Genomic DNA, 18,564 nt, shown 5'->3' with positions numbered 1-18,564 from the left:
ACTTCACTCCAGCTGAGGCAAAAGAGCGAAATTCCATCTCAAAAAAAAAAAAAAAAATGGTGCTCGATATGTAGTCTGGGTTCATCTTTCAAAAGTTGGAAAATACAGACCTGAAAAGAGGAAAAGGAAAACTCCTATATTTCTACCATGCAAAACTAATCACTGTTAATGGAATTTATTGTTTTAGACTTTTTTCTTGCATTTATATAAACCTGACTTTTTAGAATTGGGATTTATATTGTACTGTTTTGTAACTGATGTCAGCGTTTATAGCCGTACAGAGAATATATTTCATAATGCTTAAGAACTACATAATATTCCGTTGTGTGGGTATAAAAAAATTATCCAGTTCATTACATTTGGGCATTTAGGTAATTTTCAATACTTTGCATTCAATAGAACATACTCTTGCAAATAAAACCTGTCCGTGTATCCAAGGATGGTTACATTTTTTTTAAAAGTTTTGATTATATCACTATTATATCACTATACTAAATTGCTCCCAAAAGATTATACCAGTAGATGCCTTTTTTTCTTTGTTTTTTTTTTTTCTTTTTTNCATTTAGTTCATTAGAAAAGTAGCTTTTCCTCTCACTTCTTTAGGATTTTCTACATACAGGACACTTACAGAATATTTTTTAATTAACAAATACACTTTTAATTGATCTCAGATAAAAACTATTCAAGGAAGGTCAGTAATTGTTTTAGCCCCTAATCTGTTAGAGCTGTATGGTGAGCAGCCTTGAGTAGCTGGGTTAACTGGTTATTTTCCCAAATTCCCACCAACCATGGTATTAGAAAAAACAAGGCATTGTCTCCGTTTAGGATAAACACATGGCCTGGCAACCAAATCCAGTCTCTCACATCCCGTATTTTTTCTTTAGCTCTTCCACTTTGTTGATGTAAGCTTTCATGGCATCTTCCTTGGTAGTCCCTTTCAGCTCATTCCAGGCATCCCACTTGGCCTTGCCCTTGAAGTCCAACACCCCAAGCCGTTCTGTATTTATGTCGCCCACAGTCGCCTGTTTGTAGTGGCCATAGATGAAAAGCATCTCATCATCTCCTGGCTTGGTCTTAAGGTTCTTAACTTCTTCTGCAGCTTTCTCAAACTCAGCCTGAGACATCCTGGCCGGCTTGCAAGAACTCCACGGAGCCCGCGGAAAAGGCGAGGAGTAGGAAGCAATCGCCCAGTCTGAGCTGGCAGGCACCTCCAGAGGCGTGGTCTACTCCTTGCTTTTTTTTTTTGAGATGGAGTCTTGCTCTGTCGCCAGGCTGGAGTGCAGTGGCGCGATCTCAGCTGACTGCAACCTCTGCCTCCCGGTTTCAAGTGATTCTCCTGCCTCAGCCTCCTTGCAATTGGGACTACAGCTGCGTGCCACCACACCCAGCTAATCTTTGTATTTTTAGTAGAGTCAGGTTTTCATCATGTTGGCCAGGATGGTCATGATCTCTTGACCTTGTGATCTGCCTACCTCGGCCTTCCAAAGTGCTGGGATTGCAACCTTGAGCCACCACGCCTGTCTGTAAGTGTCTTTTAAAATAATAATAAATACCAACCAGGCACCGTGGCTCACACCTGTAATCCCAGCACTTTGGGAGACAGAAGGAGGAAGAGCACTTGAGGTCAGGAGTTTGAGACCAGCCTTGGTAACATGGCAAACCCCATCTCTACTAAAAATACAAAAATTAGCCAGTCATGGTGGTGGCCACCTGTAGTCACAGCTACTCAGGAGGCTGAGGCAGGAGAATCGTTTGAACCTGGGAAGTGGAGGTTGCAGTAAGCTGAGATTGCACCATTGCACTCCAATCTGGGCAACAGAGCAAGGCTCTGTCTCCAAAGTAATAATAATAATAAATATCATCACCACGCTCTGCATGCTTTACATTTTCCCATTTTTACGATGATTCCACAGACATAGGTTTTATGACCATAATCAGATGACTAAACTGAGGTTTGGGGGGTTAAGTAACCTATCTAAGTTTATATAGTGTGTGAGGGGTAGAACTAGGATTTAAACTCAGGTGGTTCTGACGACAGTATTTTTTTCCCCTGTATTGCACTATGTTTCTATATCAAATTGGGTTACCCCACAAAATCCATGTGGACCAACTTCTGAATGTAAACATTGCTGACTCAGTCCCCTTTGTCTCCCAGGAGTCTGGTGTCCCCTTCCTTTGTTGGGTTGTGTGTGTGTGTGTGGTTGCGGTAATGTCTCTTGTGGCATTCTGTAGGGAGGTCACACAGTTACAGGTCTGTGAGCTATCTTAATGAACAAGGTCCCTTAGCCTAGAATAATCAGTGGAACAAAATCCCCATTGATGCTGCCATTTTCACTGTTACCAGAGACCTCCTACTTGGAGAAGGTCTAGGATGAGAGGTTTCCAGCATGCTAGATCCCACACTTGAGATTTCTTCATAAGTCACAGTTAGCCTAGAATGTATGGCATGGGTATTGCCTGGACACATAAACTAGATTGCTTCTAATATTGTTGTGGTCCGACAATGTCTGATGATGGAAGTAAACATATCAAAAGCTTTAGAGGCTGGGGCATTAACATTTTTTTGAGGTTACTAGTGGGTTTTTTTTGTTTGTTTTTTTGAGATGAAGTCTTGCTCTGTCGCCCAGGCTGGAGTGTAATGACTCTATCTCGGCTCAGTGCAACCTCCACCTCCCAGGTTCAAGCAATTCTCCTGCCTAAGCCTCCTGAGTAGCTGGGATTATAGGCACATGCTACCACGCCCAATTAATTTTTGTATTTTTAGTAGTGGTGGGGTTTCACCACATTGGCCAGACTGGTCTTGATCTCCTGACCTCAGGTGATCTGCCCACTTCGGCCTCCCAAAGTTCTGGGATTACAGGCCTGAGCCACAGCACCAGGCCAGAAGTATATTTTTTAAATAAGAAGAGCCAGGCATGGCGGCTCACGCCTGTAATCCCAGAACTTTGGGAGGCCGAGGTGGGTAGATAGAGTGAGCTTAGGAGACCCGCTTGGGCAACATGGCGTAAACTCCTCTACCAAAAAAAAAAAAAAAAAAAATTAGCTGGATGTGGTGGTGGGTGCCTGTAGTCCCAGCTACTCAGGAGGCTGAGGCAGGAGGATCACCTAAGCCTGAGAGGTAGAGGTTGCAGTGAGCTGAGATTGTGCCACTGCACTCCCGCCTGGGGAACAGAGTGAGATCCTGTCTCAAAGGTAAAAAATATAAATAATGAAGAAATGCAAAAACAGGAGGGAGTTCTGAAATTTTGTTTATCTTAGTGTTGAACAAATTAATGTTTTAAGCAAAAAATATATATATATTACAACGCACTTGAGACAGGATTTCACTCACACTTGGGCTAGGCACAGAAGAGCTACAAAGTTTGTAAAGTGCCTGTTAAACCCGAGGTGTGCACTACCTGCAGTGCCCCGAGAGCAGAATGCAGATCTACTGAAAGTTGTTGGGGTTTTGTTCCAGTTCTGTTCATTGACTCTGTTACTTTGAGAGGAAAACATCAAAAGTCTTGGAGGTCCCACTTGAATGCTTGTATTCAGGGCCTAGGACAAATGCTATTCTCCACCCTGTCACCACAGGTTAGGTCCAGCACTGGCCAGTGTTAAAGACATGCAAACACAATAAATGACTCATTTAAGAAGTGTCATCCAAAGATTACGTCAAATAAGCACACAAAATCCAGGTTATGAGGACATCAGAAACCACAGGTGGGGGAAGGTGGGGGAAGGGATGAGAAATTAGTTAATGGGTAATTTTAAAGTAATGATAATAATTATTTTATTTTAAAATAATATATATACCCAATATATCCATGTAGCTCCTACATTTATACTAATTAAAAAATAATTTTTTTTAAGGCCAGGCATGGTGGCTCATGCCTATAATCCCAGCACTTTTCAAGGCCAAAGTGTGCAGATCGCTTGAGCCCAGGAGTTTGAGACCAGCCTGGGCAACATGGCAAAACCCTGACTCCACAAAAAATAGCTGAGTGTGTTGGTGGGCGCCTACAGTCCCAGTTGCTGGAAGACAGGGTGGAGAATCACCTGAGCCCAGGAGGTGGAGGCTGCAGTGAGCCATGATCGTGACAGTGCACTCCAGCCTAGGTGACAGAGTGAAACCCTGTCTCAAAAAATAATAATAATTTTTAAAAACCCACAGGTGATGGCTTTCTTTCCAAAGTGAAGGGACAGATTGATTATCATTTGTTGGGGCTACAACGTGTGTGTGTGTGTGTGTGCGCGCGCGCATGTGCGTGTGTGTGTGTGTCCCCGTTACGTATTATGTGCTCAATTAATACTTAATACTTTTTTTTTTTGGAGACAGAGTCTCTCTCTGTTGCCAGGCTGGAGTGCAGTGGCGCAATCTCAGCTCACTGCAACCAACCTCCACCTCCTGGGTTCAAGCGATTCTCCTGCCTTAGCCTCCCGAGTAGTTGAGACTACAGGCATGCACCACCACACCCAGCTAATTTTTGTATTTTTAGTAGAGATGAGGTCTCACCATTTTGGCCAGGATGGTCTCGATCTCTTGACCTGGTGATCCACCCGCCTCAGCCTCCCAAAGTGCTGGGATTATAGGCGTGAGCTCCTGTAATTTACTTTTTGAATAAGTAAATTCACAGGTAAGTAACAATCCATTTTCCTTTTTTTTTTTTTTAAGATACCTAAAATTTCTATCTTTAAAAAGGAAATGCAAGGAAAAGAACCTTTTTCAAGAGGAAAGTAAGGAAGATAGGTGGGAAATTGTTATTTCTAGCATGTATTGAGTATCTCATGCAGTGGCCCCAGGTTTCCATGGCTCAGTGTCACCTGGAGGGGTTATGAAAATGCCCAAGCTTGACAGTTCTAACAAGTTCCAAGGAATGCTGATGCTACCAGTCCAGGGACCACACTTTGAGAATATCTGGTATCAATTAATTCTCATCCCGAGAAAGTCTGTCAGACACTATTTCCATTTAACAGTTTAGAAAACTGGCTGACAGAGGTAAAACAAGCAAAAACTTGCCAAGGTACAATAGCTAATAAATGGTGGAGCCAAGTCTCGGGTTATCTAAGCTCTAATCCCTGTCCTGGGTGAGGAGGATGGAATGTCAGAATCTAGGAGAAGCCAGACAAAATAGGTGGGAAAGGTGGGAGAGGGCTGAGTCCCTTTGCCTTGGAGGCATGAGGGAGGAGAAGAAGGAGTGGCACAGGGAAGAGATCTAAGAGCTTTCCTAGGAAGGAACGGCACCCTTTTCCTGGAGGGCTGGCCTGCTCTGCCACAGCTTCTGGTCAATTATCGCTGCCTTTAGAATGCTGATCAGTGCTCCAGCCCTTCAGAAGTATCCTTTCTCACATTGAGAAAACTCAGCTCCTCTGTTGTCAAACTACAGAGTTTACTTTTGGAATTAAGGTTTATTTTCCTTAGGTTTTAGGAATTAGCTTTTGAACCTTAGAAGAATCAGATTCCTTTGCTAACTACTGAATGAAGTTCTCCCTTAGGCATTCAAAACTTGGGTTGTCATGATTTCAAGTGTCAATTATGGCCGGCCACGGTGGCTCACCTGTAATCCCAGCACTTTGGGAGGCCGAGGCAGGCGGATCACCTGAGGTCAGGCATTCAAGACCAGCCTGGCAAACATAATGAGTGTCTCTACTAAAAATATACCTTTTAAAAAATTAGCCAGGTGTGGTGGCAGGCGCCTGTACTTCCAGATACTCCAGAGGCTGAGACAGGAGAATCACTTGAACTCAGGAGGCCGCGGTTGCAGTGAGCTGAGATCGCACCACTGCACTCCAGCCTGGGCGACAGAGTGAGACTCCATCCCCCCAAAAAAGGAAGTGTCAATTGCATATGCTATGTGCAATCACGACTACGAATGCCTGACATGTACTTGAAGGTGATGTTTATTTTACAATTTTAGCCCTTGTTCACTACCCCCAAACTCCCAATGTATTTAAAAAATTTACCTAGTCGTTCTGGGGTAATATATTGTGACCATCAAAAGATGACACTAAAGTGAATCCTCCAAGTATAGCTGGGCTTTCTGCCAGTCTTAGATTCTCGAGAAGCACTCCAAGCCAGGGAGAAAGGATGAAGAGGAGAAGCATTTATTGAAGGTGCCGGTGGCCAGAGCCCTGAGACCAACACAGAATCTTTTATTCTGAAGGATAGTTCAGTTGAGGGCTCTTCACTTCCCTCACATCCGAGGGAGCTCTGTGCTCACGGTGGGCACAGGAAGGGATGTCAGTAAGCAATACCCGCGATCATCTCACAAGACCCAGTTGAAACAGGGGACATTGGTTAGGGCTGGAAGGGACACAGCCAGTCAGCCTTCTCATTTCGCAGTGGAGGAAACCGAGGCCTGAGAGGGGAGGTGACTTGCCTGAGGTCACACAGTAAGTGATCAGCTGTCACTGAGTGGTTTCTGCAGGTGCTGTCTCTGGTGGTACCCAGCCAGTGACATCACCTGTAGCTCAAGATGAGTTTGGGACTAAATGGTTTTACAAGGACCTCAAAGTATATTCTCTCTCTTCCAGTAGGACATGGAGAATAGCGACTTTGCCGAGAGTAAGGTTCTTTCCCCAGGATTGTTCTAGAGCCCCAGGTCACTGGAGCCCTAAGCATAGATACTAGGCTTTAGCTTCTTGGCTACCACAGAGCCACACCCTCTCAGGTAGAAAAACCCGAAACTGACTGGGCACTGTGGCTCACGCCTATAATCCCAGCACTTCAGAAGGCCCAGGTGGGCAGATCATCTGAGGTCAGGAGTTCAAGATCAGCCTGGCCAACATGGTAAACCTTGTCTCTACAAAAAAAATTAGGCATAGTGGCACCTTCCTGTATTCCCAGCTACTTGGGGGGCTGAGGTGGGAGGATCATTTAACCCAGGGAGGTGGAGGCTGCAGTAAACTGAAATTGTGCCACTGTTCTTCAGCCTGCATTACAGAGTGAGACCCTGTCTCAAAACAAAAAAATCCCCAAACCATGGTTTTTTGTTTTTTGTTTTTTCGAGACAGAGTTTTCTCTTGTTGCCTAGGCTAGAGTACAACGTCACGATCCTGGCTCACCACAACCTCTGTTTCTTGGGTTCAAGCAATTCTCCTGCCTCAGCCTCCTGAGTAGCTGGGACTATAGGCACATGGTGCCACGCCCAGCTAATTTTGTATTTTTAGTAGAGACAGGGTGTCACCGTGTTAGCCAGGATGGTCTCAGTCTCCTGACCTCATGATCTGCCCACCTCAGCCTTCCAAAATGCTGGGATTACAGGCGTGAGCCACCATGCCCGTTTTTTTTTTTTTTTTTTAGCTGTAGTCTCTCTCTGTCACCCTTGCTGGAGTGCAGTGGTGCAGTCTCAGCTCACTGCAGCCTCCACCTCCCAGGTTCAAGCAGTTCTCTGCCTCAGCCTCCCAAGTAGCTGAGATTATGGGCCCCCGCCACCACACCCAACTAGTTTTTGTATTTTTAGTAGAGACAGGGTTTCACCATGTTGGCCAGGCTGGTCTTGAACTCCTGACCTCATGATCCACCCACCTCGGCCTCCCAAAGTGCTGGAATTACAGGAGTGAGCCACCCTACCTGGCCCATGTTTTTAATTTTTTAAAACTGAGAGTACTAAATGCTCAGCATTCATACTGTGTGCATAAAAGCGAGACTGAAGGATGAATGTGTGGTGTATGGATGGATGGGATATGAATGAAGCAGTTTCTGGGTATGTGCTCTTCTGGAAATTCGTGGAACAGACCATTGGTCCCAGATTTTTAGATTTCATGGGCCAGCAAAATTTCCCCCCAAATTTTTGGAACCAACAAAGGATCACCAACTTTTTTGCCAAGTAAGAACATTTTAAATAAACTAATGCGGCCTCCTACCATTGCCATCTAATTCTTTCATTGCAGTAAAATATATGTAACATAAAATTAACCATTTTTATTTTTTTAAGTTTATTAATTATTTATTTTTTTGAGACAGGGTCTCACTTTGTCACCCAGGCTGGAGTGCAGTGTGGCAATCTCAGCTCACTGCAGCCTGACCTCCTGGGCCCAAGAGATCCTCCCACCTCAGCCTCCCGAGTATCTGGGGCTACAGGTGCACGCCACCGTGCCTGGCTAATTTTGCGCTTTTTTGTTTTTTGGGTTTTTTTGGATTTTTTTGGTAGAGATGAGGTCTCACTTTGTCGCTCAAGCTGATCTCAAACTCCTGGACTCAGACAATCCTCCCACCTCAGCCTCCCAAAGGATTAGAATTAGAGGTGTCAGCCACCATGCCTGAACAATTTTTAAATTTTTAATTGATGTGTAATGGTTATGTATAATCGTGGGGTACAGTATGATGTTTTAATCCACACACACATTATGTAATGACCAAATCAGGGTAATTGGCATATCCATCACTTTAAAGATTCATTTCTTTGTGGTGGATTTTCACTGTTTTTAAGTGTACAGCTCTGTGGCATTAAGTGGCACTAAGCTTATTCACACTGTTGTGCAGCCGTCACCACCATCTGTTTCCTGAACTTTTTTACCTTCCTTGATGTTAGATACTAACTCGTTAAATACTGACTCCCCCATCTCCCCTCTTCCAGCCCTTGGTACTCACTATTCTATGCCTGTTCATTTTCAAAGGATTATTCATTGTCTTTAGTCTCAGGTGTAAAACCATAAGAGAATTTCTTTACAGTGGAAAAAAGATAACTTTATGAAGCCCATTCCTTTCTCCACCTGAATGGGCGGTGACCCAGCCCCACCCTTGCAGGGATGAGACGGGATTGGGGGAGATGGCAGGCGTTTGGGGCACTGAGAGTCCAGGTGAACTGTGGGCTCAGCCACCCATGGCGGGCTTGGGGGGCCAGAAGGCACATCCCGAAACAGCTGAGGCCTCTACTAATTCATCAGCAAGTTTAGGGAGCAGCAACTTTTCCCTGCCCAGCTGCCGCGTTTCCTTCCCCATACATTTTCTGCTGAGCTTGGGGGAGGGGGGGTTGTTCGAGAGGCCCAGGCCAGTAGAGGTGGGGGGAGGGTGATACATTCTTTTCTTTAAGGAACCTGACCGAACTTTAAGGTCAGAGCTCAGTGGAGAGTGGGAGCTGCAGGGTTACCTCTTTGCCATTGATTCATCTCTTTACCCTCCCCCACTCTTAATGACCTTTCCATTACAGAACCCAGACCAGGAAGTACATGACAGGTCGCAGCTGCAGACACATGGCTGGGAGGCCTGGGCTCCGGGCCAGTAGTGGGAGGGTCTGAGCTCCCCTGCAGCAATGGGACCCCTACACACACACACACACACACACACACACACACACACAAAAGCATGCACACACACCACTTTGGCTAGCAACTTGGTGAAAGATGTTCTTACGCACTGTCACAGGTGATTTTGAGTTGGACTTTGCTTTGGGTTTAGGATGTGATTTATATTATAATAAAGGCAGGAGAAGACCCCCCCACAACCTAAGTGTTTAGATCCCCCCAACTTTCAGTCTACCTAAGTGATCCTTACCAGATCCTAGGAGCTTTCTATCACTGTGCAGATGCCACAGCTTATTTTCCCCAAATAGGACCCACCCAGTACGGCCTTAGAAGCCTCGCAAGTTATCCACGGCAGTTCCTAGTCACAGTCTTAATGCCTCCAAATAGTATGTTTTCCTACCTTTGGTTCTATTAAAATACCAGGCCCAAAACTTGTTTTGGGGTGGAGGTCTGGATGCAACAGCACAGCCTTTGCAAACACAGATAGACTTGGGTTCAAGTCATAATGGATGAGTTGAGCCTTTTTCATTTTTCAGTCTTCACAGGGGATGGCTCTTTCCATTTGCAAGTTGTTTGGGAAATGTTAATTGACCCTAAACTGTGTCCTAGGGGGCAGTTGTCACGCAGGAGTTTCTGTCTCCACCGCCAGCTGTGTCATTGGCTCTCTTCCCTGAATCTGCCAAGGCTGGATTCTGGTGCCAAATGTGAAATGGTGACACAAACTTCTAGGAACTGTAAGCGTGGACCGCGCTCCCCCCATAGCTGCAGGGTGGCTACCTTCGCTCCTCTTGGATGAGTGAGTGAACTTCCCTCTCTCCAGAGCAATGCTTTCTTCCTGGTTAGATTGGAGGGAGAGAAGCAAGGTGTATTGGGAGGAGGTTGAGCGAATGGGTGTAGTAAGAGTTTTCGGCACAGCTCTGTCCTTAAGCATCAGTAAACAATGGGGTGAGAACATTTGCTGGGGAGAGAGGAAGGAGGGAAGTTTCTTTTAAGACAACTCTTGGGCGCATTCCTTTGTTAATCACTTAATTACAGTGCTTCTTCCAGCACAGGTGGGGAGGAGGTGGGGGCGCTGGTGTCCATCGGTCTTTGGAGAAAGGTGGCAAAAATCCCTAAGAAAAAAGTACAGATTTGAAGGAGGCATCAGATGAACACGTGCACAGAAGCTCCAACCCCAAGTCAGTTCTGAGGCTGCATTGCTCCTTAAGCACCCAGAGACCCTTGTCTCTTAAGATCCACATGGAGCTCTCCCGGCCAAGAGCGCTTTCCACCTGGGGTTCCGAAGTGGGGTTCTACACGTGTCTTGTGGCTGAGCTAGGTGGGGGGTGACCTGTTTTGGGGGGGTCTTGGGGTGGGCGCAGGGCTCGGGCTCTGGCTTTGGCCAGCGCTGGCGGCTCCGTACTAAATTACAGTGACGAGGTGGGACACACAAAAGGCCGAAATCTTTTTTTAATAAAAACAAAACAAAACTCCGGGCCCCAAGCCCCTGGGCTGCTGAATGGCTGTGGCTTCCTGTCAGGATTAGCCAGGCTGCCTGGGCCTGTGTGCGCGGCCTTTCTCCTCAGGAAATACCTTTAGTAAGCCCCGGTGGGGTCCCCATGGCAACGCGAGGGGGGACCTGCTGGCAGGGGCCATTCAGCCCGCCATTGTCCCCCGGCCCCTTTGTTGTGAGCTTTATTGCTGGCCCTCTGGCAAACACAGCAGTTTGCACCGTTTTGTCAGGCTGAATGTGGAGTTTTTACATTTTAATAGGCTCTTCTGGCAGTGGCCCATTTGCATGCAAAATATCCCTTCTTACCCTTTTCACTTTCTTCAATTTAAAAAAAAAAAGCGCTTCTCCAAATCCCCCGGTTCGGGGCCTGGTGGACGCCAGTGACCCTGGGTGTCAGGCCCCGCTAATTGATTTGGTGCTCCTGGCTCCCCTTCCACACATACCTGTGTACCCCATTTTTGCACCTCTCCTACTTGTGGACTCCGTGAGTTGAGGGAAACACATGTTTTGGGCTCCTCTCTCCACCCCTGTAGGGTGGTGGCTGTGACCCGGGACTTGGCGAGATGCTTCTGCACTCTGGCCGGGTCCTGCCAGCAGAAGGTAAGTTTTCAGTTCCATTTCAAAGCCAAAATAACGTAATAAAAAAACCTCTGCAGAGGGCCCCTGGAGCCCTGCTGCGCCGTTCTGTGCTCCTTTTAAGTTGCTTTCAAAGCTACCCCGAGTTCCTCCCCCAGCCACAATTGCCCCCTCATTTATCTCTGGGGAGTTTGTACCAAGACTGTAAACATTCCTGGACCACCAGTTCCGCCATGTTGCTGAGGAATTTAGCCTTTCTCTCCTAAGTTTCTTAACCCAGAAATCAAAAAGATGGAACAGGGATGATAGAAATGGCTGCTCTGAGACATCATGCTGCTGGAGAGGATGCCTGGGTTTTGTTGGGGGCCCTAGGCCCTAAGGGTATAAAACATAGAGTAGGTAAGTCAGCCCAGCAATACGAGGAAGTGTGAGACACGGCCACGAGCATGTTCAGGCCTAGGGGAAGGCACATTGAGGTTGCAGGGAGGTAGAGAATGTAGTTGGGCCAGTCTCAGAAGAGTGAGTTTTAAGGCCTAGGAAAGTGGAGATGATTGCTTGTTGGAGAGAGAGAAGGAGGAAGGCATTTAGGAGAAGAAAAGGGAAATCAAAGGGGCAGTGAGGATATTGGCTCCACCTGGGAGGTGGAACTGGGGTGGTGGCTGTACCAGAGGCAGAGGAGGAGATGATTGAGAGGCTCCAGACAACTTGGGGCTGTCATGGAGTGTTGGGGCGACAGGAGGCAGCAGGCAGGTCTGGAGCCGTCAGGGCTTGAGAGCAGGGACCCCTGTGAGCTTGTGTAGTCCAGAGGATGTGGCCCAGGGGGAGGGTTGACCAGTTCCTTTGCCCAGTGTTCTTCCTCTTCTCACTGGGTCATCAGGGGTCATCAGCTGTAATCTGTAATCAAGAGTGAGGGATCCGAGAAGAGAGAAGGTGTCAGGTGACTGCTGGGGATTGAGCTGAGGACAGGGGAGGCAGCGTGCTGTCTCCTATGGCCCGGACAGAGCGGCACAGACCTGGAGTGGGCCACCCCTCATCGCCGCGTGCTGTGGCAGTGCTGGCTGGACTGAGCCCTGGGAGAGAAGCTGGACACAGTGGAGGGGGCCAGGACTCAGCACACGCAGCCTCTAGAGCTTGTCTCTGTTTTGTGACTTTGTGATCCATCTCTCTCTCAAGCTCCATTTTTCCATGTTTAAATGGGAAGGAACACAAGTCACCTGGACATGAAGAAGCAGGCCCTATGAAATATTGAGTGCAATGCCAAAATGGGACGTTATTACTGTTCCTGAGTCTGCTCCAATCACAGTGAATAGCTCCCCCATTTCCTCCCCTGCCGCATTTGGACAGCTGAGCCTGCTGGACTCGTAGGGGCAGGAGAGTGTGTTTTATAATTAAAAGCACTCAACTGTAAGGTAATGATTGATATAAGCTATGGGCTTGAGGAAATGAGGGAGGGAAGGGAGGATAAGGCCAAAGCAACCAACTTCAGAATCTCGCAGAAGGAGGTAGGATGTAGAGGTGCCATTAGACAAAATCAAAGGGCTGAGCCAGAAGGGCTTCCTCACCTGGGGAGGCCACGACACCATGAAGGTTGAGGCTGCTTTGCAAAGCAGTAAAGCTGGACTCTGGATGTGTGTGGACTATGGAGAACCAGGCTACCTATGTTTGAATCCCAGTTCTGCTACTTACTGCCTAGCTGAGTCTGGCTCTGTCGCCCAGGCTGGAGTGCAGTGGTGCAATCCTGGCTCACTGTAACCTCCACCTCCCGGGTTCAAGCGCTGTCAAGTGTCCCAGGTAGCTGAGATTGCAGGCATGCACCACCACACCTGGCTAATTTTTTGTATTTTTAGTAGAAACAGGGTTTCACCATGTTGGCCAGGCTGGTCTTGAACTCCTGGCCTCATGTTTCGCCCACCTTGGTATCCCAAAGTGTTAGATTACAGGCATGAGCCAGTGCGCCCAGCCTGAAGATAATTCTAACTTTTTTTTTTTTTTTTTTTAAAGACAGTCTCACCCTGTTGCTCAGGCTGAAGTGCAGTGACACAATCTCAGCTCACTGCAATCTCTGACTCCTGGGTTCAAGCAATCCTCCTACCTCAGCCTCAGCCTCCTGAGCAGCTGGGATTACAGGCACAGGTGCCCACCACCATGCCCAGGTAATTTTTGCCTTTTTTTTTTTTTTTTTGGCAGTGGGGTCTTGCTCTGTCGTCCAGGCTGGAGTGCAATGGTGCAATCTCGGCTCAATGCAACCTCCACTTCCTGGGTTCAAGCAATTCTCCTGCCTCAGCCTACCGGGTAGCTGAGATTACAGGCGTGCGCCACCATGCCTGGCTAATTTTTGTATTTTTAGTAGAGACCAGGTTTCACCATGTTGGTCAGGCTGGTCTCGAGCTCTTGTCCTCGTGATCCGCCCACCTCGGCCTCCCAAAGTGCTCAGATTACAGGCATGAGCCACTGCACTTGGCCAAGAATTCTAACTATTAAATACTTCACAGGGTTTTAAATTAACACATGCTGAGAACTATGCTGGTGTGTAGTAAGCCTCCACATCATAGGATAGAAATCACAACAGGATCAGTCTCATAAGGTTTCTCTGAGGATGAAATGGGAGGATCTGTGTTAAAAGCTTTGCGCGGCCTATGGGATATAGTGAGCATGCTAGAAATCTTGGCCAGTAGTAGTATTGCTATTTACTCAGATGTTGACGGATCCCTAGATAATATATGGGAAGGCGCATGGTAAATTGCAAAGTGCTATGCAAATATGTTGTTATTCTTCACCGGGTTCCTGTTAAGTTGTGGGGTTTGGGGATGGATAACTTCCAGACCAGAGTGGCTGCTGTGGGCCCAGGCTGGTGAAGTGGTATTTCAGCATGCATTTTCAGGTGTATTTGTCCGTGTGGCATGAATGGCCTGCATTCATAGTCTCCGCAGAGAGGTGTGTTCCCTGGGGTATCTTTGGTGGCTCTGTTCTATCCCTCAAGTACAAATTGAAATCATTATTTGTTACTGTTTTCTCCCAGCCTGGCCTGGTCTCCCACTGCCCCTCAGACCAGGTCACAGCCATGCCTCTAAGCACCTCATTCTCTTCCATTCCCCCCAGACATTTTACTTCCCATCTAAATCCTCCCCTCTCCCTTCCCTATCATTTTGTCCAACCTCTGCTCTCACTGCCAATACTTTATGTTTCATGACTTCAGAGCCTGTGCTGAGCCTGCCTGTACTTGGTCCCAACATTCTCCACTTGTCTTATGTTGCAATATGAAATCTTCATGCATATCAAGGCGCTATGCAATTCTTAGTGCCCTGGTTAGGGCAAGATATATGTCTTCTGGGCCTTTGTTTCACCCATTTCTCCTTGCACAGTGACAAGGGCTCCCAGAATCACTTAATGGTAGCTGTATTGAAGACAGTTCCTTGTTTTCGCCTTAGATTTTGGAGAACTGGGGCCTCATTTTCTCCTAAGAATAGCAAGGTTTGTATGGGTTTGGGCTTCTTCATGGTTCCATTCCCATACCCTTTAGAGGGCCCATGGCTGGTGGAAGACACGGATTTAGCATCAACTGGGAGGCCAAGGTGGACGGATCACTTAAGGTCAGGAGTTCAAGACCAGCCTGGCCAACATGGCAAAACCACATCTCTACTAAAAATACAAAATTAGCTGGGCGTGGTGGTGCTCATCTGTAGTCCCAGTTACTCAGGGGACTGAGGCACGAGAATCACTTGAACCTGGGAGGTGGACGTAACAGTGAGCCAAGATCCCAGAACTGCCTTTTAAATGACTGTGGGAGATTTTTGTCCAGTCCTGCCAGAAGCAAAATGCCTCACATGTTAGCTTGTTGGGAGTTACAAGCCTGCAGTATTTGGGGGGAAAGTAGGAAGGGAAGAGGGCCTCATTATCATTCATCATATTCCTGAACTTGAACGTACCATGGGAAAGTCCCCTCCCACCCTGCCTCTGTCCTTTCTAGCTGCTTCCGTGAGGATTACCAAAAAGTGTGGGTCTCTGGTGGACTTCTGATTTCTTCTTAGGGTACAGAGGCACGTTAGAGAAGCAGGGTAGGTTTGATGTGCGAATCCCTGTCACTCGTACTAAAAGGAGCACTGATTGCAGCTGCACAAATTCCCGAGGTCCACCCGTCACCTGCCTTGACCCAGGAACCTGCATGGTAATGAGATCAGCACCTTGAGCCCTCTAACGATGTTCAAGTTAAACCCTAAGCCTGACCTTCCCACTCCTATTGATGAGAACGCTGATTCTGTTCTGTTGGCATCGAAGCACAAGGCACCCTTTTTGTTGTTATTGAGAGAAGGTCTCACTGTTGCCCAGGCTAGAGTACAATGGCACGATCATAGCTCCTTCAGCCTTGAGCTCCTGGGCCCACGGGATCCTCCCTCTTCGGCCTCCCAAGTACCAGGGACTACAGGCATGCACCACTATGCCTGGCTAATTTTTTTACTTTTCTCAGAGATGAGGTCTCACTGTGTTGCCAGGGCTGGCCGTGAACTCCTAGCCTCAAGCAGTCCTCACACCTTGGCCTCCCAAAAGGCTGGGATTACAGGCATGAGCCTCCGCACCCAGCCCACAATGCACTATTAATACATGGCACCTAGAGCCTGTAACAGTAAACAGCCAGCCTTTTCCAGCCTCCATTCCCCACCTTGTCTCTCAGGAAACAAGACACATAAAGCAAGTGTTTTGCTGCCGCTTCCCTCAAAGCTTCCCCATTGTGCATTTTGAGGACAACCTTTGTATCTGATTCCAATTAATCAGGTTCTCCAAGAGTTGAAATGTTGGTTTCAAGTGACTGAGCAATCAAGTGGCTTTTTTTTCTTCATCTTTCTTGGCCAGCCCAATAAAAGTGTCAGGTAGCTTTGCCCTTTGCTAATGGACACCTAACAACACCCTGGCCTATGGGTCTTGACCAGAGAGAGGCCAGCTCAGGGCAGCCGGAGCTGAAGATGCAAGGACCTTTCTAATGAGGACGTAAGTGAGGGATGCTGGAAAGACCAAAAGAGAATGGAAAGTATCACCCTGACATGATAGTTGCAGGGTGCCAGTGCACAGTCATGCCCCTGAATCAGCCACCTTACATAGCCCAGGGTCAGGGCCACTGCACAGGGAAGTGATGTGGCCAAGCAGGGCCTGGTAAGCGCACAAGCAGTTGGTTCCATCTCTTCCTATAAGAAAGTGGCATGATCCCTGCTTTGTAAACGGAGACCCTGACACACAACAAGGGCGCTCCTAGCCATGGGGAAAAGCCACTAAAACCCAAGGGTAGGCTGGCTGATTTTTGGTTCCTCTGAAAGTTAGCTTTTGCTGGATGCCAGTTTCAGTTCTGGACCTATTCAGCAGTCCCTGGGTTTCTGACATTGTTAGGAACTGAGGGACAATTATGACAGGTACATCTGCTCTGAGTTGCTTGCTAATTTCTAGGAGAGACTTGGACACTTTGGACAGTAAAGAAGCAATACAGGCCGAGCACGGTGGCTCACGTCTGTAACCCCAGCACTTTGGGAGGCCGAGGTGGGTGGATCATCTGAGGTCAGGAGTTTGAGACCAGCCTGACCAACATGGTGAAACTCCGTCACTACTAAAAACACAAAATTAGCCAGGCGTGGTGCTAATTACAGCACATGCCCTGTAATCCCAGCTACTTGGAAAGCTGAAGCAGGAGGATCGTTTGAACCCAGGAGGCAAAGGTTGCAGTGAGCCGAGATCGCACCACTGCACTCCACCTGGACAACTAGAGTGAAACTCTGCCTCAAAAAAGAAGTAATCCAGTTCTTTAAGATGAGGTCATAGGTGGTGCGGAGCTGCGGTCCGCCCGCTCCTTCTCCTCACTCACCACCGTTCCAAACAAGTCAGTCAGGAAGCCGCGCTGGAGCCATGGCTTTTAAAGATACCAAAAAACACGTGTGAAGCTGGAGGTGGCCATTCACCAAATTCGAATCTCTCTAATGAGCTGCAATGTAAAATCCCTGGAGAAAGTGTGTGCTGACTTGATCAGAGGAGCAAAGAGAAAGAATCTCAAGGTGAAGGGACCAGTTCGAATGCCTGCCAAGACTTTGAGAATCAGTAAAAGAAAAACTTACGGTGAAGATTCTGAGATGTGGGATCATTTCCAGATGAAAATCCACAAGCGACCCACTGACTTACACAGTTCTTCTGAGATTGTTATGCAGTTGGTTTCCATCAGTATTGAGCCAGGAATTGAGGTGGAAGTCACCATTAGAGATGCTCAAAGTCAACTATTTTAATAAATTGATTACCAGTTGTTAAAAGCAATATGGGCTAAGGATGGTGGCTGACACCTATAATACCAGCACTTTGGGGAGGTCAAGGTGGGTGGGTTGCTTGAGTCCAGGGGTTCAAGACCAGCCTGGGCAACATAGTGAAACTTTATCTTATTTTTTTAAAAAAGAGTAACAATACATTCAACATCTGTCAATTGATGACTGCAGTGTGGTATGTCTATACAATGGAATATTACTAGGCCATTAAAAATAACAAGAGTGCTGATTCCATGCTATAACATGGAGGAAGCTTGAACGCATTCTTAGTGAAAGAAGCCAGTCAAAAAAGATCACGTTTTAGGATTCCACTGATATGAAATATCCAGAATACCTAAATCCATAGACAGCAGATCGGTGGTTGTGTAGACTGGGGATAAGGGATGGAGAAGTGACTAGCATGGTCAGGGTTTTTTTTAGGGAAGGGGGTTGAGGATGGTTAAAATGTTCTAAAGTTAGACTGTGATGAATGGTTGTACAACTCCGAATATACAGAAACCACTGAGTGGATGAATATTACAGCATGTGAATTACATGTCTGCTGTTTAAAAAAATAGAAACAATACAAAATGGAATGTAATTGAGTATGAATTTGTGTGGTTTAGACAGTAACTGTTTTACAGAAAATTAGAGATGAGACATTGGTGTAAACAAGGCTTCCTAGTTTTTTTGTTTTGTTTTAAGACAGGGTCTGGTTGGGTCCAGTGGCTCACTCCTGTAAACCCAGCACTTCGGGAGACCAAGGCAGGCGGATCACTTGAGGTCAGGAGTTTGAGACCAGCCTGGCCAACATGACAAAACCCTGTCTCTACTAAAATACAAAAATAAGCCAGGTGTTGTGGCACACGCCTGAAGTCCCAGCTACTCCGGAGGCTGAAGTGGGAGAATGGCTTGAACCTGGGAGGTAGAAGTTGCAGCAAGCTGAGATCGTGCCACTGTACTTCAGCCTGGGCAACAAAGCAAAACTCCATCTTAAAAAAA

General features: G+C 47.0%; 2 protein-coding genes across 18 annotated transcripts in view; one reads left to right on the top strand and one right to left on the bottom strand.

Annotated features, from left to right (window-relative positions):
- FGFR1 (fibroblast growth factor receptor 1) overlaps positions 1–18,564 on the top strand; it is a 60,925-nt gene that overhangs the window by 21,061 nt on the left and 21,300 nt on the right. The gene's annotated exons all lie outside the window — the stretch shown is intronic.
- LOC108310111 (acyl-CoA-binding protein-like) lies at positions 637–1,223 on the bottom strand. The gene has a single exon (XM_037741385.1). It carries the CDS (start codon positions 1,122–1,124, stop codon positions 861–863), a length of 264 nt encoding a protein of 87 aa, XP_037597313.1. The 5' UTR covers positions 1,125–1,223; the 3' UTR covers positions 637–860.

The sequence above is a fragment of the Cebus imitator genome, unplaced genomic scaffold, assembly GCF_001604975.1.
Source record: "Cebus imitator isolate Cc_AM_T3 unplaced genomic scaffold, Cebus_imitator-1.0 Scaffold5, whole genome shotgun sequence".
Taxonomy (NCBI): domain Eukaryota; kingdom Metazoa; phylum Chordata; class Mammalia; order Primates; family Cebidae; genus Cebus; species Cebus imitator.
This window is presented reverse-complemented; position numbering and strand designations above follow the sequence as displayed.

Bases quoted from the DNA above. Each gene is read 5' to 3' on its own strand.
- LOC108310111 (XM_037741385.1), bottom strand. From the start codon at position 1,124: ATGTCTCAGGCTGAGTTTGAGAAAGCTGCAGAAGAAGTTAAGAACCTT.